The sequence below is a fragment of the Fusarium venenatum genome (assembly GCF_020744135.1).
Source record: "Fusarium venenatum strain MPI-CAGE-CH-0201 chromosome Unknown EDB82scaffold_2, whole genome shotgun sequence".
Classification (NCBI taxonomy): Eukaryota; Fungi; Ascomycota; class Sordariomycetes; order Hypocreales; family Nectriaceae; genus Fusarium; species Fusarium venenatum.
This window is the reverse complement of record NW_027072130.1, coordinates 5,855,286-5,883,063: the sequence shown is the minus strand read 5'-3', so window position 1 is coordinate 5,883,063 and position 27,778 is coordinate 5,855,286. Positions and strand designations below refer to the sequence as shown.

The following is a 27,778-nucleotide window of genomic DNA, read 5'->3' as shown; positions in this document are numbered from 1 at the left end:
CTGCATCATTGTTTATTAAGAGTGGAATTGATGATTCACTCGACGTGATGAACCTGAAGGCTTTATTTCTTTCACAAAGGCATGGAATCTGGCAGTCTGTTCAGCGTGAGCTGCCAATGGGAACAAACCCCGCAACCTAAGATCCACAGTTCGGGACAAGAGACCCCGAACATGATCCCCTCTAGCAATGAAGCATGTCATTTTGTGGTGATACCCCAATAAATACCGCGTGGGGTTCTTTACTTTTGGGGGCATCTCTATAGTAACTTATCTGCTGGCCCGCTATATAAGCATGGTAGTCCACGTTCCGCTGATGTCTTGTCATAGCGAAAGACATCTCAACCATCAACATGGCTCAAGACAACGCAACGAGGAAGCGGTACGCCGTTGTTGGCACAGGCGGTCGATCAAGCTTCTTCTACTCTGCCATCGCCACTGACTATAGCAAAACATCTTGCATCGTAGCATTTTGCGACACCAACCAAACCCGCATGAATTATGCCAACTCAAAGCTCAAGTCCCTAGGGCACGGTGAGGTGCCGACGTTTCTTGCTAGCAACTTTGACCAGATGATCAAAGAGACTCAGCCTGATGAAGTCATCGTCACAACCATGGACAGGACACATAACATATACATTGTCCGCGCTCTGGAATTAGGATGTAATGTCATCACAGAGAAGCCTATGACTGTTGATGCACCAAGATGCAAGGAAATCTTTTCTGCTGTTGAACGAACAGGAAAGCAAGTTCGCGTTACGTTTAACTATCGATATGCGCCACATAACACAAAAGTCTTTGAGCTGATCAAGTCTGGTGCTATTGGCAAGGTCACAAGCGTTCACTTTGGTGAGTAAATCTGATACGACGTAAAATAACAAGACGTGAACTAATATCAGTGCAGAATGGATGCTCAACACAAGCCATGGAGCCGACTACTTCCGCCGCTGGCATAGAGACAAGCGTAACAGCGGCGGTCTCTTGGTTCACAAGTCAACTCATCACTTTGATCTTGTCAATTTCTGGCTACAAACACGGCCCCAAACAGTCTTTGCGACTGGTGATCTTGCCTTCTACGGTAGAGAAAACGCCGAAAAACGCGGCAAGACTGAGTTCTATACTCGCGCACACGGTAGCGAAGTCGCCAAGTCGGATCCATTTGCCCTACATCTTGACCAGAATCCTCAGCTGAAAGCCATGTATCTTGACGCTGAGCATGAAGACAGCTACTACCGCGATCAGAGTGTATTTGGCGATGGGATCAGCATCGAGGATACAATGAATGTGCTTGTCAAGTACCGAAACGGGGCCAGTCTCTCATACTCTCTCACAGCCTACGCGCCATGGGAAGGTTTCCGGGTCAGCTTTAATGGAACTGGTGGGCGACTTGAAGTTGAGATCGTCGAGAACAGTTACGTCAACTCTGGGGGAGACCAAGCTGCCGAGGGTTCCATTGAGAGCCGAAAGATCTTACTGAGACCCTTGTTTGAAAAGCCACGAGAGATCCAAGTCGAAGAAGGCGTTGGCGCTCATGGTGGTGGAGATACTGTTTTGCTCAATGACTTGTTCGGAACACCAGTATCTGACGAGTATATGAGAGCGGCGAGTCATATTGATGGGGCTGCATCGATACTCACAGGTATTGCGGCGAATAGGTCTATCGCTACTGGGCAGGCTATCAATGTGGATGATATCTTGATTGTCCCGGATTCTTGAACACATTAAATAGATTTAGTCGAGCTTATAAAAAGACATGACATTTTTTTTCAATTTCAAGGCTTAGACAGAACTCGTCATCCCCAGAGGGTATCGTCTTTGGCCGACCTGACTAGCCAGTCCTTGCATAACCAGTCAACCCTTTTTGCAATGACGGGTATCTCAAACCTAGACAAATCGATGAACCCCTCGGGGTCGTATAGGTTTTCATCTTGTGTGTCGAGCATGGGGGCAGTATACTCGTGCTGGGCGATGACAACTTTGAGAGGTCTAGCATTCGTAGAGTCACCACCTTGTTCATTATTCCATTCTTTCCCGCCAATTGCCCGTTTGATGTTCCACCTATTCCGACGCAAAACATATGGCATGGTTATTACAAGATGTTCAATGGTACGATCTCTGGCGACGTTGGACCAAAGCGCTTCCTCAGCCAGGTTCATCTTGAAGCCAGCTACTCGACGCAGCTTTGGCCACGTTTGACCAATATCATACCCGTCTCTCCAAAACTCCAGTGAAGGTAGACCGCCCAATGTCGTAAGCTCTTCAAGGTTGGTGAGTGCTCGTAGACCCCGAGAGAACAAAGTATCTATGTGTGGATCGATAGTGTGTTCCTGTGCAATCCTGCGGTAGGGCAGGTCAACGATGAGACGGCGTACCGAGCCACCGAGTGTGATGAGTAGATCCCTGATTGTTGCGTTCGTCTCGACAGTCTGAATTTCCTCCATGCCGAGGCCCAGATAAACTGCTGACACATCACACAGTCGCATAGTCTTGGGGAGAGTAGAGGGTGATGCTCCATCTTCTTCCGCACCCAGGCATTGTAAAAACCTTCGTAAACGAGAAGCGGAGTCGAAGTATATGCAATGCTGTCGTAGAAACTGTATAGTAGGCTCATACGTGGCGCGACATACTTTGGTCCAAGTGAGAAGCTGCTGCATACTGGGTTCTGAAACATCGAGGATGCGATTGGGACGGCCTGGAGGTATGTCTGCCTCCAGTATCTGAAGGGTAATCTCGAGAGGTACATGAATATTGTGCGTCATCTTGAAATATTTGAGCGGAAAATGAGTGTATCTTTGTGGTTGTGTTGTTTATTTATTCTTTATTGCCATTGATTGAAGTTAAAAACGCTCTTTTTAACAATTGCCTGTCAGGCTACGAGTCAAAGAAATGGCGCGAGCTGCCGAGAGTTAATCTCCACGGTAACGAGTTTAGCTGGCCAGGCACCCAAAATAGAAACGCTACCGTTTGCTGCACGTTGGGAGTAGAAACACAGGAGAGTGGCCAGTTTTTATGCAGGCAGTAACACGACAAGACTTTTGCGTTGTTGATGTGATGATTGATGGATATCTGAGTTTGATCAACAGTAAAGCAGTAGCCAAAAACACAAGTCCGTACAATTCAGTCCAGTGACTTATTTGCAGGGGTCATCTCTAAAGTATGCCCTAAAACACAAGCACCAGTGGCGACTCAATGCGCTAAGAGTAGCCCGTAGTTGATCTGCGATTCCTTCTTACCACAATAGCCAAAGTTGGACGCAATTGGCAGTCTTTGTTTTCTATTTACGCTCTAAATTATATCCGAGACCTTTAACTCGCAAGGCATTCTTCAAAGACCGATCAATAAATGGATTGACTTGGAGCGTAATCTCACCAGACGATCAGTAGCCCCCAACAGATCAACACAAGACAACCAATAACATTGGTTTAGACGCGGGTGCGGATGCGGAGCACACTAAGCAGTGAGGTAACCATCCAGGCAGCCGTTTAACAAAGGCTGATTTATTCAAGCCTGCTCCTGCGTCTTTGATGCGTAAGGATATCTCTCATCACACTCAATTGTTCATCTCATTCTACATCAGCCATCATGACCATGCGCATCAAAGTTTCCCTCCCATCGTATCAGTCGACGTGGTACAATGACTCTGCGCGCTACGAATACCTCCAGAGCGATGTCTTCTGGACACTCGCTATCTTGATCCTTGTCAACTGCTGGTGGTCCGCTAAGCAAGTCGACTTCTTCGACTCAACACCTGAAGAACAAGCCAAAATCAGCCCTCGGCCATCAGTTTTCTGGCTCAGATACCGCATTACTTCCCGCCTCCGTCAATATCTCGTTTTTCTACTTTGCAGTTTGGTCCTACCCCTACACCTCCTCCACGGCTCTTGGGTTCTCAAGTCAGCTTGGCGAATTACTTTCGGCCTGGTCAATCGCACGTATCCCAGCATCAAACCACGCATGCTTGGGTTTGTTCTCTATTCCCCTCTTTCTGCTGTCATATTACTTGGATGGGCCATTGTCTTGGGGCTTGGTGTTATAATTGTCGGGACGCAAATTTTACTTATTCGCAATCTGTGGAGCATGACGCCGTATGATCCATCGTCGACGACACCTTCCATGAAGGTCAAGGAGTCAACAACTGTTGGCGATGCAGATTGGCAGGAGATTAAAGGAGACGAGAATGATACAAAGAAGGACAAATGATTTGCATATAGAATTATTCGAAGTCAATTGTTTTCACTGACACTGACTCTATTTATTGGCTAGTAAAATACAATATCTTATTCTTCACCTGTGTTGGTCTTCATCCAAGACGATAGACGCTTTTTCGCTCGACCTTCTATAACTGCTTCCTGTTCTTCTTGAAGAACCTCGAAGTATCACCACAAGGCAGCTCAAATGGGAGCGCATCGGCACACATTGAGGCCGCACAGCTGTAATATCCCAACAGACCCGAGATGAACCCAAAGACGCCAGCAGCCTTCATCAAACCCTTGGCCACCTCGAGCTTTCCGTCAGCATGAGCAAAGTTTGAGGCTGCGTCAAGTGTGAAACAGAAGAAGATTGTTGTGAAGATGCCAAACGAAACAAGGTTACTAAATTTTTGTCAGTGCCCGAACTACATGGCCTGCCGATGAAATACTTACATGGGTGCTGATCCCAGCATGAAGAATAGAGTGAGGACTGCCCAGACTGAATGTGTGATTAGTTCCTGACAGGATAATTTGATGATGGAAGGAAACAAACTAAGAACGTAAAATCCAAGAGCGTTGTGGTATTCAGGAGTTGCTCCCCCATAGGATTCAAGAACTCCTAGTGATGGGCAGAGGATGACCCCGTATCCACCATAGAATACGGCTAAAGAACTTGTTTAGTTATGCGACGAACAAATCTGTTTAAAACACTTACCATAGGCACTCAGTGCAGAATAGCCAAATGTGTTGCCGCGAGCCATCTCCCATTGAGCAGATACAAACATGCATAGACCAGCAGCAAAGCACAGGTTACCAATGAAGATAGTCTGAGTCTCAACTCCGCGGAAGCCCATCATGGATAAGGATAGTGTCAACAGTGTGGTTGCAAACGTGCCCATAGCGAGAGGGGACTGCGACAAACTATGTTAGTGAAATTTCTATATGCACGGAAGAGACACACTAACAGGATTGCCGATGTGCTGCCCCAGACCCGATGGTGCGGGTGAATGACATCGGATCTCCTCAATACTTTTAGCAGCCATGGTGTCTTTTGGTGCAACAGAAGATATGTCTAAGAATATCGAGCTTGAATTGTATATCTCAAGATACCTATGTTTTTGGACTTGGCACGCGACTCTTTTATAATCCATTCCCTCTCCACCTACCAGCCATATTTTCATCTCTTTTTACAGTCACGTTTCAACGGTTATGTAACGATTACCCTTCGTCTACGGCAACTGCTACACTACACACAGTGGCGTTGAGGTGCAGGAGTTAAAACTAAGACTTTATTGACTGTGGAGGAAACCGTTAGCTAATAAGTCAACACCGGCCCGGTCTAGCCCCCCGACTTCCCCCGGGTTCGTGGAGCTGTTTTGGCGGGGTTGGTATTTTCATGGGGTAATAAAGTATCACGGGTTACTTGAGAGGAATGGAAGAATATTGAGAAGGGACGTTGCGGGGAAATGGGTCTGGTCTGAACCGTGAGTATCCTGTTGTGTCTTATTTTGTGGCATTTTGTTAGCGGTCAGAGTACTGGAGCAGCAATTGCCGGTTAAAAGAAGTTATTCACTTCGTTTCTAGCCTTCCGTAGCAGCTTTGAAACCTTGAAGACTCGGTTCTGGTATCAAAAAGATTGGTGTACTAGAGACAAGAATAGGATAGAGATCGGCTGGGCAAAAAATGAGGTTCTGCCCGGGCTCGAACCGGGGACCTTCTCGGTGTTAACGAGATGTCATAACCAACTAGACCACAGTACCTAGGTATTTGCTTATCCATTCTCGTGCATTGCATGCTCATGTTGGTTAGCCACGGAAGCAGCTCTCTTTGTTAGTTTGAGCCAGTTGTTCTACAATTCACAATGATACTCACATTGAAAAAGATCCTGATCATTGACGATTTTCTTCCTATTTGTCATACTGGACAAGGCTTGATGATCTACCAGAGTTGCAGATCGGATTCATTCTGATAAGAATTGCCCAAGCCCAAAATGACAAGAACTCTTATCGATAACAATCACTATTATGACGTACAAGTCAAGTCTTCAACCTTAGAAGGCTGCAGCCCTTGATTGAATTGGCTTGAAGTTCCAAAAAACAAGGCAGAATCAACATGTCAGTTTGGGGGCTAGAGAGTGTATTGGGCAGAACCATTGGTAAACTAGCTTTATGCGAAGCGCCATTCGCCGTTTTTGTAATTGGGTTGAGATCGACAATGACAATGCCTTGTTGCTCTCAACTTCATTCTGCACAGTGACATAGCATAATCAGCCAGCAAATATCATCCTTCATCTCGTCCACAACCGACAATACATAACTTTTTACTTCCAATTCTTGGTCTGTATAGCGCTATTCTGGGACCTAACAACTCTTTTGAACACCATGACCAACTTTCGGCCCCATCCACTGCCTTTCACAAGCAAAGACCCGCGTATGCAAGATCCCAAAGGCGAGCACGTCGACGGCTGCGATACAAACCTCAACCATTTTTCAGATGCAATCTTCTCTTGTCCAGTGGTGGTGGCAACAGAGCCAGCCTACACTCTGGCTCGACAAATAAAGAAACTAAGACAGAAGAGGGCCGACAAGAAGGCGGCGGAGGAGGAAAGGCCTACTGAAAATGCGAAGGAGAAATGGTATGGTGATGATAAGTAACGCGACCACTCGGAATCTAAGCAGGGAGATCTTTTGGCGCCCAGGACGAGCAAGATGAAACAACAGAAGTAGAGATAGGCAGAGACATAAGCTAGTATGTGTCTTTGTACAACTTGATGTCCAGATTATCACGAACATCAGCGTCTGGCGCATAAGATAAAGCAGCCTCACTAGCATGCAAACTCTTCAACATATGAAAACTGAAATTGGCTCATCAGCTTATGGGACGAACAAAATGCGAAATGAGGTTGATGCAATATGTTTTAGCCATCACTCAGATATAATACTATTAATATGCATTTTAACGGCGACATAAGTAATAAAGTTGTTCAAAAATACTTCTCATACGCCTTCGCGGAATTCAAGGTCATTTGATGAAACGAAATCCAGTTCTGACCCGTTGCTTCAACGGCCTTGCTCCCGTCGACCAAGAAGCCGCCATCAGGCGTGCTGTAGTCCTGATTATATCCCTTCCCAGGCTCACCCTCACTAATAATATTTTGCCTATCGGGGTATGCCTTGCGTAACAAGTCGCGGTAAGCTTGAATGTTGGCGTAATTGCAGCTACCGCCTGCGATGTATCGTTGACTGTCAGCAACTTGCTTTCTCTCAACTGAAAAAACAACAAGCCTGGCGACATCGCGCACATCAACGTGTGTTCCGTTACCAGGTCCCGTGGTGGGCATATCCTGACCGGTCATGATGCGATAAGCAACAATAGCTGTCTCGCTGAGCTTCTCGGGGTCTTCGGGCAAGATCAATGGTGGACCAGCTACCCAGACTGGGTTGACAGCTGTCATAGTAAAGTTGACTTCGTCCGCATGCCTTTTTCGGAACTCCCAGAACGCACGTTCTGCCTTTAGTTTGCTAGCAACATAGATCTGGTGTCCCGTCGCGTCTACTCCAGCTTTGGAGAGCGCGTCTTCGATCTGATCATTCCAATCTTCTTCCGTATAACCTTTATCTGGATATTTTGGCGCTTGTCCTCTGACAGTCACAACGGACGACATGTAGACAAAAGACTTCAATCCAGGTTCTTTGATGGCAGACTCTAAGATGCCGAGTGTGCCCTGCACGGAGGAATTGATGACGTAGTTTATGTCTCTGTTGGAAAAATCGACCGGGGCAGCGAGATGAGCAATTGCTGTCGCACCCTTTACCGCATCATCAAATGCCCCAGCCGTAGTGATGTCGGGAATTATAGTTGTCGTGAGGTGACCAGACAAGGCGTAGTCAGGCAATGCCGAGAAAAGACTGGAGGCTGAAGATTCGCTTCGAACTGCAGCCCGGACAAGATAACCTTTAGCAAGAAAGGTTTCAACAGTGCGTGCACCGATGAACCCATTGGCGCCAGTGACGAGAACAAGACCTTTTGTCGATGATATCTTGAGCGTTGCTATCTTAGGGTGCTGCAGTGGTCAGACGTGTTGTTAATGGGAGATCGTGACTTATTAATACCATGGGACGAATGAATTCGCCTCCGTCACATCACCATCAGATCGGTGTTAGCAATTATCTTCGTAGTGATCTGGAGATTAACGTTACCACCGAAGCGCGTTATACCTGCGGGCTTCTAGCACCAACCTAATATCTTTAGTGCAGATTCTCACTGGGGAGACACCAAACACCTTTGAGGCACCGCACCCACGATTGCTAGCCAGGCTGCAGCTTAAGGACAGTCATAGTCCATGAAAAAAGATGGCAATGCTCAGTAGAGTGGTGGGTCATTAGCGACTGTATGTAAGAGACGGTACCCAATTGAAACGACAGAGTTAAAGCGTACCGAAGCTCCGCCTCAAAGACAGGCAAGGCAACAGCAACATGGATCTACTGAGATGACTGTCAGTCAGCCTTGAGCCCCGCTTGTCAACAATATAAATCATCAGCGTCAGCCTAAAGCATTCGTGCTAAACAAACAACTTCATTTCAAAAACCAACATGACATCTCCCCTCGCCAATATACAGCTTTCGCCCAGAGAGTCCCGCGTCATCGGCGCTCTACTCGGCGTCCACGCAGGTGACTCACTAGGCGCGACGGTGGAATTCTCTCTTAATAAAGCCATTGCCCGCAAATATCCAAATGGCCTTCGAGATATCGTCGGCGGAGGTCCATTTCGCTGGCCAGCAGGGCACGCGACAGACGATACAGATATGACTCGAGGAGTGTTATTGGCTTATCATGACCGTTATTACCGCGGTATTGAGCAGGATATCGCCCGTCTGGCTGGCGATCATTTTATCGATTGGCTGCACGGCGACTGGCCTGAAAGAGAAAAGGGAAGCGGTCCTGAAGACATTGGTGGAACCACTCGGATCGGATTAGACTTATACGAGACCACAAGAGATCCGGACAACGCTGGAGGTGGACAAGGAGGCGCCGGAAATGGAAGTCTGATGCGTTGCATTCCAACTGGCCTGTTCCAAACAGACCCCAAAAAGCTGATTGAAGAGAGTCAGCGTATCAGCAAAATCACTCATGACGACACACGATGCACCATATCATGTGCAGCTTACAACACTATTGTTTCCAAGCTCATCGACCAAGTCCCTGTACAAGAAGCTATCAAGGCGGGCCTTGCCGTTGCGGAGAAGCTCGAAGGCGAGCAGGGTGTTGTATACGAGGCGATAGAACTTGGAGAAGAACTGGACATTGCAAGAATGGCTCGCGAGGGGCCATCGCCTAGGCTCAGAGGACGGTGCAGTGGGTACGTGCTTGAGAGTCTATCCCTTGCTATAGCAGCGATCTTGGATCAAAGAAGTTTGGAGGACATTGTAGTCGATGTTGTGAGCATTGGGCATGATACAGATACGAATGCTGCCGTTGCAGGTGGGCTTTTGGGTGCGAGGGATGGAACGGAAGCTATTCCACCGCGATGGAGATCCCTTTTGCAGTTTGGCGATGAGTTTGAGATGAAGGCATTGGAACTATTGCGTCCTACACAAAGTTGAACGAACTTCTAACAAGCTACAAGCCCTTCAAAGTATACGAAGTATTGTTACATAAAACCAAGATTAAATTAATAGACTCCACGTGCCATAGCGAGTAGAGGAAAGGAATTATCGAATCAATCAGCCCACGGAACCTATTAATTGGCCCCGTCATGTATCTGCATAGTAATGAACACGTATTCAGCAACCGAAAACCAGTTATGAATCAACATGAGAAGACGGACAAGGGTTGCGGAAAGTTATCCTCGGGAGAACGACAAGGGATACACGTGATGCACGTCTATTGCGGGGTTGGAGCATAAGCCATTTATCCATGTACTCCTCCCCCAAACACTTTTCCGGTTAATCCTCAAGATAATCTCTCACTTTTCCGTTCTCATAGTCTCACAATCAATTGAACCAGCAATTCCTCTCCCCACAATTGAAACGCCCTGCCTCCAATGACTTTGGAACGTCCGATTCTCTCGGCCCCTTCAGAAGATAGCAGCAACAATGGGCATATCTCTAAGAAGCGGAAAAAGAATGGTGAAAGAGTCAGAGTCACAAGGGCGTGTGATGGCTGCAAGAAGTAAACATAACTGCCTGGTGTAGGGAATTAACTCGTGGGCTAACCTGCGCAGGCGTAAGATCAAGTGCAATGGCATGCAACCTTGCAAATTCTGTATTCGAACAAGGGCTTCTTGTACTTTTAACTCAGCCTATGCAAGAGGCCGCCTCCCGGTGATTCCATCTGCAGATGAGGTCGCAGCTGAGACGATAGCTGTCGCGGCACAGGATACAATGGCTGGTAGCGAGCATAGCAGTCCTGCAGACTTGAGTCAGCAGTACATGGCCGGCCCGTCTTGCGAGACAACGCACCAAGCTGTGGAGCTACAGGACTATGGAATGCCATCTAACGCTTTGGCACAGGACAATACTGCTTCACTGGCTGTAGCATCCGTGCAGCAATCCCCTGAACCATCCCAAGAGGATCTTCAAGGACATTATATCGGACCAGCCTCAGGCGTGTCTTTCCTACTTAGGGTGCAGAAGAGGTTACACCAAGCTATTTCCTTCTCCGGACCAGGAAGTATCTTTACCTTTGGCGATGCACCCCTTCGTAACCCTGACTATGATCCGAACTTTTGCATGATGCTTCCAAAAGAGGATGCTCAGCGCTTGATCGACAGGTACTTTGACTTTGCCATGCCTACGTACCGGTTCCTGCATCGACCCACCATCCAGGAATGGTTTACCGAATTCTATGAGACGCTTGGGACAATGCGTGATCCGAACAACTCTGCTGCTAAGGTCGCCCTGTTATTCATGATTCTGGCCCATGCGAGGGTGTATATGCCCGAGGGTGACAGGCCTGGGCCGTCGGATCTAAGGTTAGTTGCCCAATGGAGGCCGCATTCCAATGCTAACGCACGTCATATAGCGCTAGATACTACCTGGCAGCTGAGCATCAACTCTCCAAAGAGAGTGGCTCTATACGGCTGACAAGCGTACAAGCACGCTTACTACAATGCTACTATCTGGGCACCCAGTCTCGAGTCAATCACTGTTGGAGTCAATTCGGTATCGTCACCAACCTCGCCCTTGCTATTGGTCTCAACCGAAACAAACGGCCCGGCATTATGAGTGGGCTGAATCATATCGAAGTCGAAAGTCGCCGTCGAACCTTCTGGTGTGCTTATACACTGGATGCATACCTCAGTGTGTCCCTTGGCAGACCACGAAACTTTCATGATGACGATATCGATACCGAGCTTCCTGCTTGTGTGGACGATAGTGATATTACAAAGGACCACATAAATCTTACTGGCTCTACCAAAGGCTACTCAGTTATGCTTGCGCCTCTCGGACATATGAAGTAAGAGATTCACCCAAGCAAACACAAATGAAGAGAGACTAACCCACGTCCCAGACTCGCGCGCATCATTGGGCATATACTTCGAGCCCTTTACTCAGTCAAGCCTATATCCGTCAGTCGTCGGACAGAAGAAACGCAACGTATTTCTCAAGATTTGAGTGACTGGCGAGCCGAGTTCTCCCAGTTTCTCGATGCGGATTACTTTAGTACAACATTTCTTGTACCCATTGTACAGCGACAGCGTAACGTTCTTAACATGACTTACTGGCACGCGATCATCCTGATACACCGACAAGCAGTACTTAATAACTTTGCAAAGATCTCGCGGCAGAATAGACGACAGAGTGTTAGTGACGCTTCGACGCAAGAGAGCGTTCAAAAGTGTCTACAAGCTGCTATGAACACTGTCGGTCTTATCGACGAGATGACAGAACATGGGCAAATGTTCCGCGCATTCTGGGTTCGTAAACTATGATTTTGCAGCCATTGCCAAGGGCTAACTGGATCCAGGTCACAGCATACTTTGCATTTACTGCAGCAATGGTAATGTATATATACGTGATCCAGAAATGGGCATCGCCACCTGAGACGTATATCGACTACTTCACAGCGGCCACACGATGCCAATCTCACATGACAATCATGGTTGAGAAGGGATCTTTATCTGAGCGCTACTGCTTTCTGTTGGAGGAGCTACGCGTTGAAGCACTGCGTCAAATGAACAGGATGCACTCATCAACAACTGCATTTGGAACCATAGATGGTCATTCGCAGGAAGGCGGCTTTCAGTCAAACCTTATCACGATGGATACGCCTAGTGACAAGACATCTTATACTGATTTAATGGGGGAGAATGGGGTGGACTATAATGGCATGTCTGGTGTTGACTTTTCAGGATGGGGTCAGTTTGCGTCCATGATCTCATCAGGATTGGGCAATCTTGATGCATTCCTTGATGATGAGGTGTTTAGGATATGATTGTCTTCTGACCATATGAGAGCTTCGCATCTCTCTTGACTATTACTTGATCTAATGCTAATTTTTGCCATGAAAGTGTTGTATCTGAATTCCCCTACATGATAAATGGTTAGCCTCGGTTATAGTCCGCGACTTAAGCTCCAGTTTGCGGATATGGCCTTTTCCTTTTCCAGTCACCGGAACTAAAGCCGAGTCTCGGTGTCGGAAAAGCTAACCCGAGGATCCCTGTCCTATTGCGAATCCGCTCTAGATAACAGATGTTTGTGGTTGGAGCGGAAAGAGGGACATGCATGAGTTCCACGTCTGTCTTCACACTTCCAAGCAGTAAATAGAGTAGGTATTTATCTTCATCCAACCAGACACTCAGAGAGCCACGATACTTTCACGTATACACCTTCAGCAAAATTATATCCCCTCCAAACATGGCATCCGCAGTTTCTAAGCGCCTTGAAGGCAAGACTGTTCTTATCACCGGAGCTTCATCCGGCATTGGAAAGTCTACAGCTTTTGAATTCGCTCGCACAAGCCCAAAGAACTTGAAGCTAGTACTTACAGCTCGCCGAATCGACAGCCTTCGACAAATTGCTGAAGATATCGTCAAGGAAGTTGGTGATGGCGTCAAGGTGCATCCGGCGCAACTGGATGTCAGCAAGCCCGATGAAGTGCGCTCTTTCCTGAGCAAGCTTCCTTCTGAGTTTAGCGAGATCGATGTCTTGGTGAACAACGCGTAAGTGATCAATGGTTATCCAAGAACGATTACGCTGACAAGAACTGTAGTGGTCTTGTTAAGGGTGTCGACAAGGCACCCGAGATCAAGGAAGAGGATGTCAACGTTATGTTTGCTACCAACGTCACGGGTTTGATCAACATGACACAAGCTGTCCTGCCCAGTATGCTCAAGCGCAACAACGGCGAGGGAGCTGGTGACATCATCAACATTGGTTCTATCGCCGGCCGTGAGCCATATCCTGGCGGCAGCATTTACTGTGCTACCAAGGCCGCAATCCACTCCTTCACTGAGAGCTTGCGCAAGGAGCTTATTTCGAAGCGTGTTCGTATTATCAGGATTGACCCTGGTCAAGTAGAGACCGAGTTCTCTGTCGTGAGATTCTATGGCGATAAGTCAAAGGCAGATGCCGTATACGCGTAAGTGGTAATGGATCCCGACCCAGAGAATGGAGATACTAACTGAATGTAGTGGCTGTGAGCCTTTGACACCAGATGATATTGCTGAGGCGATTGTATTTGCTGCTGGTAGAAGGGAAAACGTTGTCATTGCGGATACCTTGATATTCCCCAACCACCAGGCTGCGGCAACTGTCATGCACAGGAAGTCATAAATTCTTGACTAGAATAGTGAAATAGACGAAATATGAAAAGCCTTTAAGTGCGGTTGTTCACAAGACACTTGGAGATCTGTGCTATTTACAATATTTAACTAATCTGACATCTTGCCTGTGTTTTCTCAGCTAATATGACATTAAATCAATTTTGTTCGGATCAGAAATGGATTCAAGACGAACTATCCATTTGCCAATCGATGATGACCCTTCCTTTGGCATGAATACCGTACTGTGGTAGGGGTAGTCATTGATGTGGCAAGCCCAGTGATAGCATTCCACTAGTGAAAGAGGCACACTGGTTCATGGAAGCAGACTGTCACAATCAGTGCCGGGATAGGCATTCCGCATCTCCAATTCTTAGAGGATTGATGCTCTTTTGGTCACTGCACATCTAACTGACAGACCAAGACCTGGTCAGATCTCCGCAGCCCACGGCCATCAGCCAGCGAGATAGCCAGTGTATGCGGGGGATCGGCAATGTTTATGCTGGCTTACCGGAAAAGGTATTTACCCTAACCCCTCTCTACTTTTCCGGCGCATACGCTAATTATCCCCCACAACTCGCTGGAAACGGCTGCATAGTGGTGCGCTCACGGAAGCTTATCCAGTGCGTGATCAAGTTTTAACGGGCATCATCCGCTAAAATTTGCATGGCATGCATACCCGAGCAACAAATAGAAACAAAATGCTCCTACTGACCTCGATCCGAAGGTGGAGAGACTGGCGCGGCTCTTAGTAGTACCGGAACGTAGACGTAGGGCAGATTGCCATTTCTCAGCGCTTTTAAGTAGCTGGACCCCTGTGTTTGGTGCATTCTAAGAATTATAGACTCTTTCAGCATCATCTTCCATCAATATGTCCTCACCAAGAGCACCACCAAGCGGCGTATGGGCGCCTGCTATCACATTCTTCGATCATGACACCGATACCCTGGACACCGATTCCCAGGCGGCTTATTACTCATATCTCTCCAAGACAGGTCTAGCAGGCCTTGTTGTCCTCGGTACAAACGCCGAAACCTTCTTATTGACTCGCGAAGAACGCAAGGAGTTGTTGCAAACAGCTCGTAGAGCCTGCGGACCTAACTTCCCCATCATGGCTGGTGTCGGCGGACACTCAACGAAGCAAGTCCTCGAGTTCATCGGCGATGCAGCTGACGCTGGAGCCAACTATGTTCTGCTTCTACCTCCTGCTTATTTTGGGAAGCAAACGACACCGGAAGTTGTCAACAACTTCTTCGACGATGTAGCCGCAAAGAGCCAGCTACCCATCGTCATCTACAACTTCCCTGTCGTTTGCAATGGTATCGACTTGGACTCTGCCACCATTGCTGCCTTAGCCAAAAAGCATAGCAACATTGTCGGCGTCAAACTCACTTGCGGAGCTGTGGCTAAGATCACGCGTCTTGCAGCTGAGCTTCCAGAGGAACGTTTCTCTATCTACGGCGGCCAGTCTGACTTCTTGATCGGAGGTCTCGCAGCTGGATCTCATGGTACCATTGCCGGCTTCGCCAATGTAGTCCCCAAGACGATAGTGCACATCTACAATCTCTATCAACAGGGCAAATTCCAAGAAGCTATGGCTTTGCATAAGAAGGCTGCACTCGCTGAGCAACCGTGTAAGGCGGGTATCGCATCGGTGAAGTACGCTGCAACACTTAGTACGGCAAAGGCTGCCGGGATCAAGGGCGCCGGAGACAAGCTCAAGCCAAGGAGGCCTTATGTGGAACCCACTGATGCGGCCAAGAAGAGTATCGAAGCTCAAATTGCTGAGATGTTGAGCTTCGAAGCTACTCTGAAGCCAGCAGTAGATATTGGGCATACCAATGGTGTAGCGAAGGAGGTAACGAATGGTGTTACGACTGGAGTACCCAATGGTATTGAGGTTCATTGAATGGCGATGTTTGAATCGGATAGCACAAGATAGCAACATAAGTCTATAATTTGACATTTAGAAAATACACTGATGTGCCACCATTGCTGTTAAGAAACTGCACTATGACCCGGTACGACCTTATAGCTCGTGTTAAGGTCGAGTGATTATTTGATCAGTTCGGCGGCAGGCATTCGGTGTGAAGGTGAATGGACGAGGTGTTGGGGCCTGAGTTACGTGAAAAGAGTTCAATACATCACCAACTTCATGGCCAAACCAAGAGTCCTCCTGTACTTGGTTACATGAGCTAAATTACACCGGGAACTCATCGCATAGGTTATGGCTCCCTGAAGCTACATTTGACCATATGTGCTAGCGTATCATTGGTATCAACTTCCACTATATTGTTCATAACTTCGTGATTAACTAAATGCATGAACCCCGTCATAAACAGCACCATCAACCTCATGGCTTCGCTAAACATAGACCCCGCGTCTCCTAATAACTCTCCAATGTTCGTTTACAGGACGTGCTTAAACAGAGGAGACCTGTCACCCATCTCAAAGAGCTCCTCTTCACTGTACTTGGTCTTGGCCTCCTCTGCAATCTTGGCTTTGCGAGCATTGGCAATCTTGTAACTCCACTCCAGGAGAAGAGCAACCATGAGACCAGTGGCTCCAAATGCCAAACTGAGACCGAAACCGGTGTAGTACTTTGGCTTCTCCTTCTCGAGGTACATGAAACTACCGACGATACCACCAACGTTTCCGACACAGTTCATCAACGCAATACCAATGGCACGTCGAGATGAAGGGGCAATGTTGTTCGCATTCCATGAAGCTGCCGCGGCCTGGATGGGGTAAATACCAACAACGGCGAGCACGACAGCAAAGTAAGCAACACCCTTCTTGGACTCAAGTTCACCCTTAAGGGAGATGATGACTGAGTAGGCAATCGTGACGATGATCATAGGAATAGCGACGAACGGCATTCGCCAGAAGAAGCGATCAGAGACCTTGGCGAAACAAATAGCAGAAATTGCGGCAGCCACGTATGGAGGGGCAGAAGTGAGCTGAGCATTCGTGTTGCTGAATCCCATGGCCTTGGTGATGGAAGGAAGAGTGAACTTGGTACCTAGGGTGAATTAGCCACGATTCATATCGCAAATATATGGAGTACATACCGTAGGAGAGCGCAGACTGGCACAGGAGAAAGTATGCCTGGACATAGACACGCCAGTTGGTAAGGACCATTCTGATATCCTTCCATCGGATGGTTGATTCCTCTTGGAAACCTCCACCCTGCTTGATGAACATAGAGAGTTCGAGGAACTTGATCTCTTCTGGAGATAGCCATCGCGAAGAAAGAGCAGGAGTGTCAATAAGGAAAAAGAAGCATGCAACACCTAGAATGACTGTAACCATGCCCTCAAGGAGGAAGATCCATCGCCAACCCTCAAGACCGGCAACACCGTCCATCTCAGCGATACCAGCAGCAAGCAGACCGGAGAAAGCGCCTGACAAAGCACTGGCACAGTAAAAGTATGAGATTCTGGTGGACAGATCCTTGGGCATGTACCAGTAACTGCACAGATAGATGGCGCCGGGGAAGAAGCCAGCCCTGTTTCCATGTTAGCACTCTAATCCGTACATTATGTCATCCTGACTCACTCAAAGACACCGAGAAGGACTCGTGTAGCCATAAGACCGCCAAAGTTCTGTACGAGTCCGGTGCAGGTCATGACGATACCCCAGCAGACACAAAGACTACCGAGGTACACGGAGGGTCGCTTGAACTTCTTGAGCAGAATGTTACTGGGGACTTCGAGAAGGACGTAGGGCACAAAGACTGTTCATGAGTAAGTACTAAGTCATCTAATCAGCGTCTCAGACGAAACATACAGATTGACAGGATGGTGTTGTACTGAACACCAGTCATTCCCAAGTCCTCAACCATGCCCTCGATCTTGGCGTTGCCAATATTGGCACGATCGATATGACAAATCAGATAGAGCAGCGCAAGCATTGGGACAAGTCGAACATCAACCTTTCGGAAGACCTTCTTTCGCTGCTCCTCTGTGTAACTGTTGTAGAAGTCGGCATCGTCGGGGTCCAAGCCAAAGACGCGGAAACCGCCGATCTCGATGGCTTCAGTGTTGTTCTCAAGGTGAGCTGGCTTTTGGTCGGCGACCTCGATGTCGCTCTTGGAGATGGAGCTTCGTTGAGCCATGGTAGCTAGAACTTGTGGTGATGACTGCAAGACAAGCTCAAACGGAGAGGATGGTGATGACGAGAGGTAAGAACTTGAAAACACAAGACAACGCTGGGTATTATACTTGATCTTCCGATCTGGAAAAGCGGTACGAGAAAAGGTCACTGGCCAGATTAGCTCGAAATGGCTACCCCCATCTTGCCGTCGTTCCCCAGACCAACAGGCTCAACCCCAGACTTGGCGTAGGAGCTAGACTACTATGAAGTGCGGGGTATAAGGTTAGAGGTCTCACTGCACGGAAAACGATCCTTGAAAGGTTATCCTTGCCTACACCAATTGCCGATCAATGGGGGTAGGCATGTACGGATAAGCATCCAATCAGGTAGTTATCCGTCATGCAGCCGAGTCATACAAGGCCAGCCACGCTGAACAATCTCAAGGATACATGTCCGAGGTTACCTTTTCCTCTTGACTCTCTGTGCAGATGGCTCGGAAACAAGTCCATGTAATACTACACAACAGCAATCACGCATGACACCCATGATAGTTACATGGGATGAACCAGAAGCTACCCCGCACTCAACATGGAGGTTGGTCAGAGAACCTCGTCTAATGTTGTCAAGCTCGGGATAAATAGTCCACCACTCAAACATTCCCAACATGGTTAACAGGCCAGTCACCTCAAAGCTGCAAATACACCGCAATCATGAGTCAACGCGGCATCATCAAGGATATTGTCATCACTCCCGTGGCGTTCCATGACATGCCACTGCTGAATAGTGTGGGAGTTCATGAGCCTTTTGCACTAAGAAGCATTATCGAAATCATCACAGAAGATTCGTACGGCCTTGGAGAATCTTACGGAGACTCTGCCCATCTGGATCGATTGCAAAAAGCTGCCGATAAGATAAAAGGCCTCTCTGTATACAGCACAAACGTTATCTATCAAAGATGCGTTGAGTCTCTTCGCAATGATACCAACACTGGAGGTGATGGGATGGGCGGCATGGTTGTGACAGCTTCCGTCACTGACAAAGTCTTTTCGCCCTTTGAGGTTGCCTGTCTCGACTTACAGGGCAAGCTAACGGGCATATCTGTCAGCGACTTGCTTGGAGGCCGTGTCCGAGACTCTGTCCAATACTCTGCATATCTTTTCTACAAATGGGCAGGTCATCCTGGTGACGAAGATGATGAATATGGAGCTGCGCTAGACCCACAGGGGGTGGTGAAGCAGGCTAAGAAGATCATAGATGAGTACGGCTTCAAGGCCATCAAGCTCAAAGGCGGTGTTTTCCCCCCAGCCGATGAGGTCGCAGCGATCAAAGCTCTACATGAGGCGTTTCCCGACTTGCCGTTGAGGCTTGATCCGAACGCTGCATGGACCGTTGAGACTTCAAAGTGGGTTGCCAAAGAACTCGAAGGAATTGTGGAATACTTGGAGGATCCCGCTGGAGAAATTGAGGGCATGGCCGCTGTAGCCAAAGAAGCATCGATGCCTCTGGCTACAAACATGGCAGTCGTTGCTTTCGACCATCTACCTCCGTCGATCCTACAGAACGCCGTGCAAGTCATTCTGTCAGATCACCACTTCTGGGGTGGTCTTCGCAAGTCCCAAACTCTAGCATCTATCTGTGCGACTTGGGGCTTGAGGCTTTCCATGCATTCCAACAGTCACTTGGGTATTTCGCTTGCTGCGATGACCCATCTCGCCTCTGCAACTCCCAATCTCGACTACGCCTGCGACACTCACTGGCCATGGAAGCGCCGTGATGAAGATGTTGTTATTGAGGGAGCTTTGAAGTGGAAGGACGGAGGCGTGATGGTACCTTCAGGTCCTGGCCTTGGTGTTGAGTTGGACAGGGAAAGGCTCGCCAAGCTTCATCAGCAATATTTGGACTGTGGATTGAAGAAACGCGATGACACGACATACATGAAAAGGTTTAAGCCAGAGTTTTCGGAGAAAATTCCTCGCTGGTAAACTGCAATCCGAGATCTTGGCTTTGGAAGAGAATTTTGAAACATAAATAATGAGAAGGATCCTAAAGAAAGTCTAGCAATTGACAAAGACATTGCACTATGAGTTTTACGCGGGCCAGATATCGGGCAAGCACTGTAATTGCTTAAACCAGGCTCAATATATATATATGAATCAATAGTTGGACCTGAGCGTATGATAATTCCTTTGTTATTGTCCTTTTTGTTTGTTGTCCCATATTTCTCAGGTTTAATGTGCTGTCGCAGTCCAGATTCACCAGTCAGGGTCCTCTCCGCCTTGTTTCACCAAAGTGTTTCCAAACTTGGTGGCTACATTTCTATATTCCCAGTGCTGTTAGTGTAGAGATTCTGTTAAAATAATAAATATGTAAGAATATATTACCCATATAACTATATCCTGGGTCCGATTCCATGGTCTTGCCGTTTTCTCTGCATGGTAGTGAGGACGTTCAAAAAAGTGGTCTGAGAGCTAGACCAGGAAGCAAAAGTAACGGCATAAAGGACTCTTCAGATGTTCGAAAGAAAAATTGATTCTGTGAGAAAAGAGCTTCAGCAGATCAACAAAGTGATCTTTAGCACTGGAACGCCGATAGAGTAAATTTTAGATAACTGGATGTTGAATAAGATTTGAAGCGTAGGCGAAGTAAGGGCTCTATCACGTCATTACATGTATATTCACCCTATACACAAACTCTGATGGCTTTCTTATACTTCTCTGTCTCAATATCACTGGGGAGATTTACTATTGTGGTTCCGCAAAATGCACATGCTGACATTTGTCCTTTCTTTCACATTAGAATACTCGCTTTCTTCTTGGACAACTAGCCAGTGCTTCAAGTCCTCAGTCTGAACTCTATCGCATTTTCCGGGCCATTGTACCCGTAGTTTGCGCCACTTTGGACGTTCCGTTGACGTATCTTACTCATCTGGTCACAATTCGGGTGGGGGGGCAAGAGAACATGTCATCTACAGCCCACAAGACTTGTCCCAATTAACCTTGCCATTTTTCACATGAACTATTTTTTTCTACTCGATATGGGCTATGTCTAAACGAAAATCACGATTTTTCTTCTTCTTCTTTCACTTTTAGCAATTAGTATTCTCCATCATAGCACGACAGATATCCCGGGCGACCCGGAGGCTGGAGTGTGTTTGGCTTAGAAGAATCTCACCTGCTTATGTGAGCGACAAGCCTGTCTTGGGTATAAAACAGGTACCCCTTCCCCTCACATCATAGGGCTCTGGGAAACCATAACAGAATCCATCCAAGATCCATATCCGCGTGCTGTGAATTAGAAACAGCCATGTCTACCAACGAAGCGAATGTCGATATCAGAAAGAACATTGAAAAAACAGTCAATAGTTTCTTATCAGCTTACGAAGATGGAAGGGAGCAAAATGATACATCCATCATCAATCGCGACCTCACTCCAGAATGCACTCGTCAACTACTTCCTGTCTCACTCTGCAAAGCTCTGGGTCTTCCTGAAACCGCTCTCATAACCAACGATCAGTACGAGAAGCTTTACGCCAACGATCTTTCTGTTGGAGGAGTCTACAACACTGTCTCTAAACACTTGGTTATTGATGCAGAGGCCAAAAAGGCAGCCGTCACTAGCAAGTCGGACTTTAAGTACAAGGATGGCGATGTCATCGCCGTGGAATTTTCTTGGACTTTTAACTTCAATGAAGATGGCAGTAAGATCGACAAGGTCATAGAGTTCGCGGATGGCGACGCTGTTAAGCGGATGGCGGCCAAAGCGCAGGAACTTCAGGCCAGCCGAGGGACAAATGGTGTCAATGGTGATGGCGGCAAGTTGAAACAGGACGTTGATTTCTCCGAGACTGGATGATTGGCTCTTGACACGCGGTGGTGACCGAAACTTAGATATGTTCGGAAGATTCGGGAAGTCCCTTTCATTTATCATGTGAATATCGGCCGTCAAGGTTTATTACCGGGAATAACGAAACACGTTGTCATGACTCGTGTGTCGTGTTGAGCCTCCATCTTGGCAGGCGGTAGAGATTGATCTTGTATTTGATCGACAATTGTTCATGTAATTGTCTTAGTTGAGGCTGTTCCACAAGATTTCCGTACTAAAAATACCGCCTTGGACAGAAATCACGTCACTGCAAAAACAACCGAATGTTTCCGTAGTCTGATAATGCAAAGCTACCCTTGAGCAACGACGATGAGGATCAGTGTCTTGTTTCTTTGCCAATGACTCACGTAGAGTGGTATCAATACTTGTCTGATAAGATACCTAATGTTTGTTGTCAAAAATAACAATTACTGGTGGACCTTTCGAAACCCACACGCCTAAAAAAAAAACTCTGAAAATATGCTTATTCTCTACTCTCCACGGTACTGATAAGAGATTCTCCGGATTTGCCGTCGTTCTCAAACAGGCAGTGTTTCGTGTCACAAAAAAAAAGCAATCAAGTCCAACCGCGACAAAAGTATCAGATCCACTGTCGACGCTTAGGATGAACAACGCATCATATTGACTACGTACGCTCGTTTACTCTACGTCAAACAAAATCTTGATGAATGTTCTGGGATCAGCGCAACATGTTTCATTTCGCATCCGAGATAAACACCTGAAAGGTTGCGTATCGCTAAATTGTAACTGGTCACAATCCTTGGCACCGCCACCAGACACTAGTCGCGTTTGAGAGGGATCTTCCATCAAGGTATGAATGATGTTTTGACACGAGTAAATCGAGGCATAGCCGCAATCTATCCCTAGTTAAAATGAGGCTCATATCCAATGATACCCTCACATTCTTATTGGCTGTCTCCACTGACACCACGAACCCAAGCCTCGAAACACGAGTCAAGTAAAGTGCAGCGGAGCTTTGACAGGGTTGGCTTATTGGCTCACCGTTGATCTTCAAGGCGATCGCCAAGGGGCGTCCCGAGCTATCTTTACCATCTGGTTTGAATGCCGGGATCGTGCACAGGGTTTCATCTTGCAAAAGAACCTCGCTGGTGATAGATGCTCAGATGCTCAAAGAAACCCCTGTATATTCATCCCGGTTAGGGGACTACCGGCGCATCTCATCACTTACCCGTCACCAGTTGAGCTTGCGTGTCAGCCAAGACAAAATGAAGATCGAGTCACTGCGCCCGTTGGAGATATGCGTATGTAATTACGATAGTAAAGGTAAGGAGGTAGTGGCATTCTTATCTTTTCCTCTACTCTGAGCTGTATTTATTGCCAAGCCCTTGCTCGATGGCTATCTCCTGAGATAACTTCATCACCATTGTTTCTTATTCCTTCTTCAGCTTAAGCAAGCCGCACGAGACCACTTTTCCCTATCTGTCTGTTAATCGTCTTTTTTTTCCCCCATCTGAAACTGGCTACTCCTGTGATATCGCAATGGAACACCCCTCTTGTCGAGGCGCAACGCCAGCTGATCCGAGCATGGATCGTGATAGCTACAACCTCAACAATTTGATCAGCAACAGAACATCCTTCCTCGACCCCAATGATCAAGACCCAACAACAGATGTCGAGTCTGGCACATCAACACCTTCACCCAGCATCCGAAAGCAACATGACTCTCATACCATATGTGACATCTACGATCCCAATCGACCGAAGCTCAAGTTACGCCAACGCTTGAAGCATTTCACATGGGCCTCATATACGCTGCCAATGTCAACCGGAGGTCTATCACTCCTTCTATACGCCCAACCACACCAATTCACTGGTCTACGGACTATCGGTCTTGTCATGTACATTATCAACTTGATAATCTTCACCTCAGTCAGCGTTGCCATGGCATCGCGGTTCCTGTTACACCAAGGCACATTTGTCAAGTCTTTGACTCACCCCCGAGAAGGCTTCTTTGTGCCTACCTGTCTCCTATCTATGGCCACGCTCATCACTAGTACCGACCGTTATGCTATAGCAAAAGACAACGCCAACCTTGTCTGGGCTGTTCAGGCATCGTTCTGGGGATACTTGATCGTCGCCCTTGTTCTCGCCATAGGCCAATACAGCTATGTCTTTGCAGCCCACAGCTTCTCACTCAACACAATGATGCCTACTTGGCTGTTGCCGGTCTTTCCTATCATGCTGTCTGGTACAATCGCATCTGTCATTGCCGAAACCCAACCCAATCTCGACGCCCTGACGATCATTGGCGCAGGACTTACATGTCAGGGCCTTGGACTTAGTGTTGCCGTCATGATGTACGCACATATGATTGGACGTCTCATGCAAGCAGGACTTCCTAACAGGGAGCACAGACCCGGACTTTTTATGTGCGTAGGTCCACCTGCATTCACTGCTCTTGCAGTTATTGGCATGGCTAATGGTATGCCTGAGAGCTGGGACATCGTTGGGGGTGACGGAGCTGTCACTGTAGCCATCGTTAAGTTGATCGCTGTCATGAGCGCCATCTTTTTATGGGCCCTGAGCTTGTGGTGGTTTGGTATCGCTGCCGTTGCTGTTATTCAAGCCCCACCAAAGTATTTCCATCTCGGATTCTACGCCATGGTTTTCCCCAACACAGGCTTCACGCTGGCTACCATCTCCATTGGCAAGGCACTTGAAAGCAGTGCCATAGGCTGGGTAGCAACTGGCATGACCATTCTTATACTATGCGTTTTCGTCTTTGTGTTTGTAAGCCATGTTAAGGCTTTCATCACTCAGGATATTATGTATCCAGGAAGGGATGAGGATGTTGAAGATCATTGAGGACTTGTTTGGACTTGACATATATTGGAGTTTAAAATTGTTTTAGATACCTTGGGGAATAGACCTTGTCTGCTAATAGATTTCTTCATCTTCACTTGGCCTATTGCCTTATATTCTCGATACGTAAAACTGTAATGACACTTTTCACTTTCATGATCCACTTCGCTGCAGGTGTTGTGACCCTACACTAGAACTCATGTGCCTGATGCTAACTCATACAACTGCGGCACAGTATCGCTATGGATTTAGTGGTTCTTAATTGAACAAAACTATGTGCTTATGGTATACGTGTTCCTACGTATCATCATCCTATCGCTCACTCCACTTCTAATGCAATGTCAAAACATCACCCTTGTCAAGGGCCAAATATCTGATTGGTAAGATGACGAGTAAATCGTGCAATAACTCCATTCTTCGTTACAAAAGAGTTAGTCTGGTGAGAGTCGGATGTATCTACGTAATTAAGGCTGACCCCTCTCCTTGGCTAGCCATACGGATAAATCATAGCTATTGCAGGGAAATTACAGTAATGGTATTTCAGCCAATAGTGTCGGTTTTCTTGTCAGCGAAGCTCCGAGTAGTTAGACAGATAAATGAATAAGCGAAAGATAATCGACCGTTCATGAGTATAAGGATCCCCATTGCTAACCCCATGCTTACGGACACATAGGAAAACTGAAAGACGTTCCTCCATCTCGATTTCTAACAATGACTGGCACACAAAGCGAAAACCTTCCATCACTTCCGGCAGATTTAACACCTGAGTGGTTCAGTACCAAACTTGGCCACAAAATCAAGTCTGTCGAGAATACGCGCAATATTTGGGGCACAGCCAGCAAACTATTTTACACTATCACCTACGAAGATGGACACAGTGCAGAGAGACCGACGAACGTCTGTGTCAAGGGCGTTTTCGATCCCAACATGATCGAAGCTCAGCCATGGACAGTCAGTTTGGCGCAGCGTGAGGCAGACTTCTTCTCAAAGGTGGCACCCAGCATCAACAACATGATCTTCCCCAAAGGTTGGTGGAGCGGAACAAGCGAAAAGCAAGGGATTGCTATCATGAACGATCTTGTCAGCGAAGGGTGCACCTTTCCCGCCGAGGTTGCTGCTTATTCAGTCGAAAAAGTCAAGAACGGTGTGGAACAACTAGCCGGACTCCACGCACAGTATTGGGGACAGAGCCAGGAGGATCATCCTTGTAAGTATCAAAGTTTCCGCTGACGTATCATTATCTAATCAATAATAGGGATCTGGAACAACTACGATCCTGCCATGACCTTTATGTGCAGATCATGGGATGAAGTTGTCAGACGTCCTGGTCGTCCTCAGTTGCCAGAGTATCTGATGGATGGCACTCGATGCAACGAGGCTTTGGATCGCTACTACGCTGAGCGCAACCCTCGCTTCCGAACTCTACTCCACGGAGACACTCACATCGGCAACATTTACTTCACTGCAGACGACCGTATTGGGTTTCTCGATTGGTCTGCCTTCCACTTTGGATCCTGCTTTCATGACGTTGTTTACCATATGACGGCTATGTTGAGCGTAGAAGATCGCAGAGCTCATGAGATGGAGATCTTGGATCATTATCTTGAGACGCTGCATCGCCTTGGTGGTCCCAAGTTCGACCGACATAACGACCCTGAAGTCATGGCTGAGTACCGACGATCTTTTATGACAAACGTTATCTGGCTCATTTGCCCCGACGGTCTGCAAAGCAAGGAGCGTGTTGCGACTCTGTGTGAGAGGACGGTTGCGACTTATGATGATCACAAGGTTATTGACGTGATTTTGAATGCACCCAAGCCATCTTCATAGGAGAATCGGGGAAAGACTGGCATGTCGTTGAGGCAAATGGGATAATCGAAGACTTCCCTTGAGCCACTTACTAGTTGTGGCCATGGCGAATTGCTTGATTTGAATCATGCGTGGACTTGATAGATACCCTATGTCGTATTTGTCTTCTATATGCAACGGTGTTGTCAATGATCCCTGGCTGAACAGTGAAATCCTCCCATATTTCGGCGAAGAATGGATCAAATCTAGCGGTTGGCAGAAACGTTAGCCTCCCAAGTCTTGGGTTAAAAGACTAAGGAGTCTAAGAACTATGGCCTAAGGAGCATAAACTGACCTATTAAATTCGTCCCTTGTGCGTCTAGTGGTCAATCTTTCTGATACCTTGAGGCAAGCATAATGAATATAGAAATATGAAAGCGATGCAGAAGTGACGGACTCATTTTTTTTCGTTGGCATCCTGCACAACCTTTCTATTACGCATCATATTTTAATTGTTCTTTAACTGTGATAAAGGTTCCTGCTTGGTGCGGCGTGACCATTACGTGCTCTCAGAAGGTCGAGGTAGGGACGCGACGACATGAGCTTCTGGCTCAAGAGGATGAGTCACCAGAGAATTCATGATGTTGATGATTTTTTTTACTATTCTTGATATAAGAACATGTCTTTTTAAATTAAGCACAATCTCTCTCTGAATTCTCGTCACTATCAATATGCGCACCTCCCGATCAATTCTCACTATCCTTCGAGTACAGCCATACTTCGTCCCAAAGCAGTTCTCCACGATGCCATCGAACAGGCAGATTGAGAGAGGTATAGACGAAAACGTCTCACACGCCACCGGAACGTGCAAGGTTCTGGAGGGTCTGCAAGAGGCCGTTCCGAAGGGTGTTGAGGAAAGCCTTCCTGATTCTGTGAGTGCTCATCGATAGAGAGGGAAAGCATAGTTGACAGTTGTTAAGATTCACCTAACTGGAAATGACCCTGGACAGTCAACTAATAAATCTCATGTCAAGGGTGATGTTAAGGAATCCGTAGTACCACAGAAACTCCAAGAGATACTACCAGAGTCGGTTGAGAGAGCTGTGCCCAACGCCATCCACGACACAGGAGATGCACCAGTCATGGGTGACAAGGAATAAATGCATATTTAGTATGACGTTCCATAGTGGAAAGACTTCAAATACATTGTCTTGTATTCACAAAAGGTGTAATGTCCGAA

The 27,778-nt window shown here is 47.2% G+C and overlaps 15 protein-coding genes and 1 non-coding gene across 16 annotated transcripts; 11 read left to right on the top strand and 5 right to left on the bottom strand.

Annotated features, from left to right (window-relative positions):
• Positions 1–213: 213 nt before the first annotated feature.
• EDB82DRAFT_174643 (uncharacterized protein) lies at positions 214–1,752 on the top strand. Its single transcript, XM_025735205.2, has 2 exons — positions 214–846; positions 902–1,752. Exons 1-2 carry the CDS (start codon positions 351–353, stop codon positions 1,711–1,713), a joined length of 1,308 nt encoding a protein of 435 aa, XP_025585935.1. The 5' UTR covers positions 214–350; the 3' UTR covers positions 1,714–1,752.
• A 4-nt stretch (positions 1,753–1,756) lies between these two features.
• EDB82DRAFT_499606 (uncharacterized protein) lies at positions 1,757–3,058 on the bottom strand. The gene has a single exon (XM_065608603.1). It carries the CDS (start codon positions 2,754–2,756, stop codon positions 1,791–1,793), a length of 966 nt encoding a protein of 321 aa, XP_065464872.1. The 5' UTR covers positions 2,757–3,058; the 3' UTR covers positions 1,757–1,790.
• A 448-nt stretch (positions 3,059–3,506) lies between these two features.
• EDB82DRAFT_499605 (uncharacterized protein) lies at positions 3,507–4,203 on the top strand. The gene has a single exon (XM_025735203.2). It carries the CDS (start codon positions 3,580–3,582, stop codon positions 4,195–4,197), a length of 618 nt encoding a protein of 205 aa, XP_025585933.1. The 5' UTR covers positions 3,507–3,579; the 3' UTR covers positions 4,198–4,203.
• EDB82DRAFT_499601 (GPR1/FUN34/yaaH family-domain-containing protein) lies at positions 4,204–5,296 on the bottom strand. Its single transcript, XM_025735202.2, has 5 exons — positions 5,153–5,296; positions 4,903–5,098; positions 4,741–4,851; positions 4,641–4,686; positions 4,204–4,589 (listed from the first exon to the last, which is right to left on the bottom strand). The coding sequence occupies exons 1-5, from the start codon at positions 5,228–5,230 to the stop codon at positions 4,334–4,336; spliced, it is 687 nt and encodes a 228-aa protein (XP_025585932.1). The 5' UTR covers positions 5,231–5,296; the 3' UTR covers positions 4,204–4,333.
• Positions 5,297–5,873: 577 nt separating this feature from the next.
• On the bottom strand, positions 5,874–5,947 carry EDB82DRAFT_t103. Its single transcript has one exon. It is a non-coding gene; the product is annotated as a tRNA-Val (tRNA).
• Positions 5,948–7,087: 1,140 nt separating this feature from the next.
• Positions 7,088–8,562, bottom strand: EDB82DRAFT_174599 (uncharacterized protein). Its single transcript, XM_025735200.2, has 3 exons — positions 8,470–8,562; positions 8,300–8,425; positions 7,088–8,250 (listed from the first exon to the last, which is right to left on the bottom strand). The coding sequence occupies exons 2-3, from the start codon at positions 8,300–8,302 to the stop codon at positions 7,171–7,173; spliced, it is 1,083 nt and encodes a 360-aa protein (XP_025585930.1). The 5' UTR covers positions 8,303–8,425; positions 8,470–8,562; the 3' UTR covers positions 7,088–7,170.
• Positions 8,316–10,005, top strand: EDB82DRAFT_174593 (ADP-ribosylation/Crystallin J1). Its single transcript, XM_025735199.2, has one exon. The coding sequence runs from the start codon at positions 8,780–8,782 to the stop codon at positions 9,788–9,790; it is 1,011 nt and encodes a 336-aa protein (XP_025585929.1). The 5' UTR covers positions 8,316–8,779; the 3' UTR covers positions 9,791–10,005.
• Positions 10,006–10,121: 116 nt separating this feature from the next.
• EDB82DRAFT_499594 (fungal-specific transcription factor domain-containing protein) lies at positions 10,122–12,698 on the top strand. The gene is made up of 5 exons (XM_025735197.2): positions 10,122–10,358; positions 10,411–11,160; positions 11,211–11,645; positions 11,700–12,105; positions 12,156–12,698. Exons 1-5 carry the CDS (start codon positions 10,231–10,233, stop codon positions 12,621–12,623), a joined length of 2,187 nt encoding a protein of 728 aa, XP_025585928.1. The 5' UTR covers positions 10,122–10,230; the 3' UTR covers positions 12,624–12,698.
• Positions 12,699–12,910: 212 nt separating this feature from the next.
• Positions 12,911–14,383, top strand: EDB82DRAFT_174570 (uncharacterized protein). The gene is made up of 3 exons (XM_025735196.2): positions 12,911–13,350; positions 13,401–13,769; positions 13,822–14,383. The coding sequence occupies exons 1-3, from the start codon at positions 13,046–13,048 to the stop codon at positions 13,961–13,963; spliced, it is 816 nt and encodes a 271-aa protein (XP_025585927.1). The 5' UTR covers positions 12,911–13,045; the 3' UTR covers positions 13,964–14,383.
• Positions 14,384–14,639: 256 nt separating this feature from the next.
• EDB82DRAFT_499590 (uncharacterized protein) lies at positions 14,640–16,192 on the top strand. Its single transcript, XM_025735195.2, has one exon. It carries the CDS (start codon positions 14,822–14,824, stop codon positions 15,857–15,859), a length of 1,038 nt encoding a protein of 345 aa, XP_025585926.1. The 5' UTR covers positions 14,640–14,821; the 3' UTR covers positions 15,860–16,192.
• Positions 16,193–18,347, bottom strand: EDB82DRAFT_575164 (major facilitator superfamily domain-containing protein). The gene is made up of 4 exons (XM_025735194.2): positions 17,740–18,347; positions 17,509–17,686; positions 17,022–17,458; positions 16,193–16,972 (listed from the first exon to the last, which is right to left on the bottom strand). The coding sequence occupies exons 1-4, from the start codon at positions 18,065–18,067 to the stop codon at positions 16,359–16,361; spliced, it is 1,557 nt and encodes a 518-aa protein (XP_025585925.1). The 5' UTR covers positions 18,068–18,347; the 3' UTR covers positions 16,193–16,358.
• Positions 18,348–18,502: 155 nt separating this feature from the next.
• EDB82DRAFT_499588 (enolase C-terminal domain-like protein) lies at positions 18,503–20,258 on the top strand. The gene has a single exon (XM_025735193.2). The coding sequence runs from the start codon at positions 18,756–18,758 to the stop codon at positions 20,025–20,027; it is 1,272 nt and encodes a 423-aa protein (XP_025585924.1). The 5' UTR covers positions 18,503–18,755; the 3' UTR covers positions 20,028–20,258.
• A 747-nt stretch (positions 20,259–21,005) lies between these two features.
• Positions 21,006–22,297, top strand: EDB82DRAFT_499587 (uncharacterized protein). Its single transcript, XM_025735192.2, has one exon. It carries the CDS (start codon positions 21,349–21,351, stop codon positions 21,895–21,897), a length of 549 nt encoding a protein of 182 aa, XP_025585923.1. The 5' UTR covers positions 21,006–21,348; the 3' UTR covers positions 21,898–22,297.
• A 1,130-nt stretch (positions 22,298–23,427) lies between these two features.
• Positions 23,428–24,753, top strand: EDB82DRAFT_545668 (voltage-dependent anion channel-domain-containing protein; the record flags this gene model as incomplete). The annotated part of the gene is made up of 1 exon (XM_025735191.1): positions 23,428–24,753. One exon carries the CDS (start codon positions 23,428–23,430, stop codon positions 24,751–24,753), a length of 1,326 nt encoding a protein of 441 aa, XP_025585922.1.
• Positions 24,754–25,034: 281 nt separating this feature from the next.
• On the top strand, positions 25,035–26,894 carry EDB82DRAFT_536583 (kinase-like domain-containing protein). Its single transcript, XM_025735190.2, has 3 exons — positions 25,035–25,180; positions 25,242–25,957; positions 26,006–26,894. Exons 2-3 carry the CDS (start codon positions 25,462–25,464, stop codon positions 26,578–26,580), a joined length of 1,071 nt encoding a protein of 356 aa, XP_025585921.1. The 5' UTR covers positions 25,035–25,180; positions 25,242–25,461; the 3' UTR covers positions 26,581–26,894.
• A 375-nt stretch (positions 26,895–27,269) lies between these two features.
• EDB82DRAFT_524702 (uncharacterized protein) lies at positions 27,270–27,698 on the top strand (the record flags this gene model as incomplete). The annotated part of the gene is made up of 2 exons (XM_025735189.1): positions 27,270–27,470; positions 27,519–27,698. 2 exons carry the CDS (start codon positions 27,270–27,272, stop codon positions 27,696–27,698), a joined length of 381 nt encoding a protein of 126 aa, XP_025585920.1.
• Positions 27,699–27,778: the final 80 nt, after the last annotated feature.

Excerpts from the sequence above, each read along its gene's own strand:
- EDB82DRAFT_575164 (XM_025735194.2), bottom strand. The coding sequence starts at position 18,067 with ATGGCTCAACGAAGCTCCATCTCCAAGAGCGACATCGAGGTCGCCGAC. Across the intron at positions 17,687-17,739 it reads CAACACCATCCTGTCAATCT|TCTTTGTGCCCTACGTCCTT; the intron begins GTATGTTTCGTC and ends ACTCATGAACAG. Across the intron at positions 16,973-17,021 it reads CCAGTCTGCGCTCTCCTACG|GTACCAAGTTCACTCTTCCT; the intron begins GTATGTACTCCA and ends AATTCACCCTAG.
- EDB82DRAFT_499587 (XM_025735192.2), top strand. The coding sequence starts at position 21,349 with ATGTCTACCAACGAAGCGAATGTCGATATCAGAAAGAACATTGAAAAA.
- EDB82DRAFT_499588 (XM_025735193.2), top strand. The coding sequence starts at position 18,756 with ATGAGTCAACGCGGCATCATCAAGGATATTGTCATCACTCCCGTGGCG.
- EDB82DRAFT_499601 (XM_025735202.2), bottom strand. The coding sequence starts at position 5,230 with ATGGCTGCTAAAAGTATTGAGGAGATCCGATGTCATTCACCCGCACCA. Across the intron at positions 5,099-5,152 it reads GGCAGCACATCGGCAATCCT|TCCCCTCTCGCTATGGGCAC; the intron begins GTTAGTGTGTCT and ends AGTTTGTCGCAG. Across the intron at positions 4,590-4,640 it reads ATGCTGGGATCAGCACCCAT|TAACCTTGTTTCGTTTGGCA; the intron begins GTAAGTATTTCA and ends ACAAAAATTTAG.
- EDB82DRAFT_499594 (XM_025735197.2), top strand. The coding sequence starts at position 10,231 with ATGACTTTGGAACGTCCGATTCTCTCGGCCCCTTCAGAAGATAGCAGC. Across the intron at positions 11,161-11,210 it reads CCTGGGCCGTCGGATCTAAG|CGCTAGATACTACCTGGCAG; the intron begins GTTAGTTGCCCA and ends CACGTCATATAG. Across the intron at positions 11,646-11,699 it reads GCGCCTCTCGGACATATGAA|ACTCGCGCGCATCATTGGGC; the intron begins GTAAGAGATTCA and ends CCCACGTCCCAG.
- EDB82DRAFT_174593 (XM_025735199.2), top strand. The coding sequence starts at position 8,780 with ATGACATCTCCCCTCGCCAATATACAGCTTTCGCCCAGAGAGTCCCGC.
- EDB82DRAFT_536583 (XM_025735190.2), top strand. The coding sequence starts at position 25,462 with ATGACTGGCACACAAAGCGAAAACCTTCCATCACTTCCGGCAGATTTA. Across the intron at positions 25,958-26,005 it reads GAGCCAGGAGGATCATCCTT|GGATCTGGAACAACTACGAT; the intron begins GTAAGTATCAAA and ends AATCAATAATAG.
- EDB82DRAFT_499606 (XM_065608603.1), bottom strand. The coding sequence starts at position 2,756 with ATGACGCACAATATTCATGTACCTCTCGAGATTACCCTTCAGATACTG.
- EDB82DRAFT_499605 (XM_025735203.2), top strand. The coding sequence starts at position 3,580 with ATGACCATGCGCATCAAAGTTTCCCTCCCATCGTATCAGTCGACGTGG.
- EDB82DRAFT_174643 (XM_025735205.2), top strand. The coding sequence starts at position 351 with ATGGCTCAAGACAACGCAACGAGGAAGCGGTACGCCGTTGTTGGCACA. Across the intron at positions 847-901 it reads GGTCACAAGCGTTCACTTTG|AATGGATGCTCAACACAAGC; the intron begins GTGAGTAAATCT and ends ATATCAGTGCAG.
- EDB82DRAFT_499590 (XM_025735195.2), top strand. The coding sequence starts at position 14,822 with ATGTCCTCACCAAGAGCACCACCAAGCGGCGTATGGGCGCCTGCTATC.
- EDB82DRAFT_174570 (XM_025735196.2), top strand. The coding sequence starts at position 13,046 with ATGGCATCCGCAGTTTCTAAGCGCCTTGAAGGCAAGACTGTTCTTATC. Across the intron at positions 13,351-13,400 it reads GATGTCTTGGTGAACAACGC|TGGTCTTGTTAAGGGTGTCG; the intron begins GTAAGTGATCAA and ends CAAGAACTGTAG. Across the intron at positions 13,770-13,821 it reads AAGGCAGATGCCGTATACGC|TGGCTGTGAGCCTTTGACAC; the intron begins GTAAGTGGTAAT and ends AACTGAATGTAG.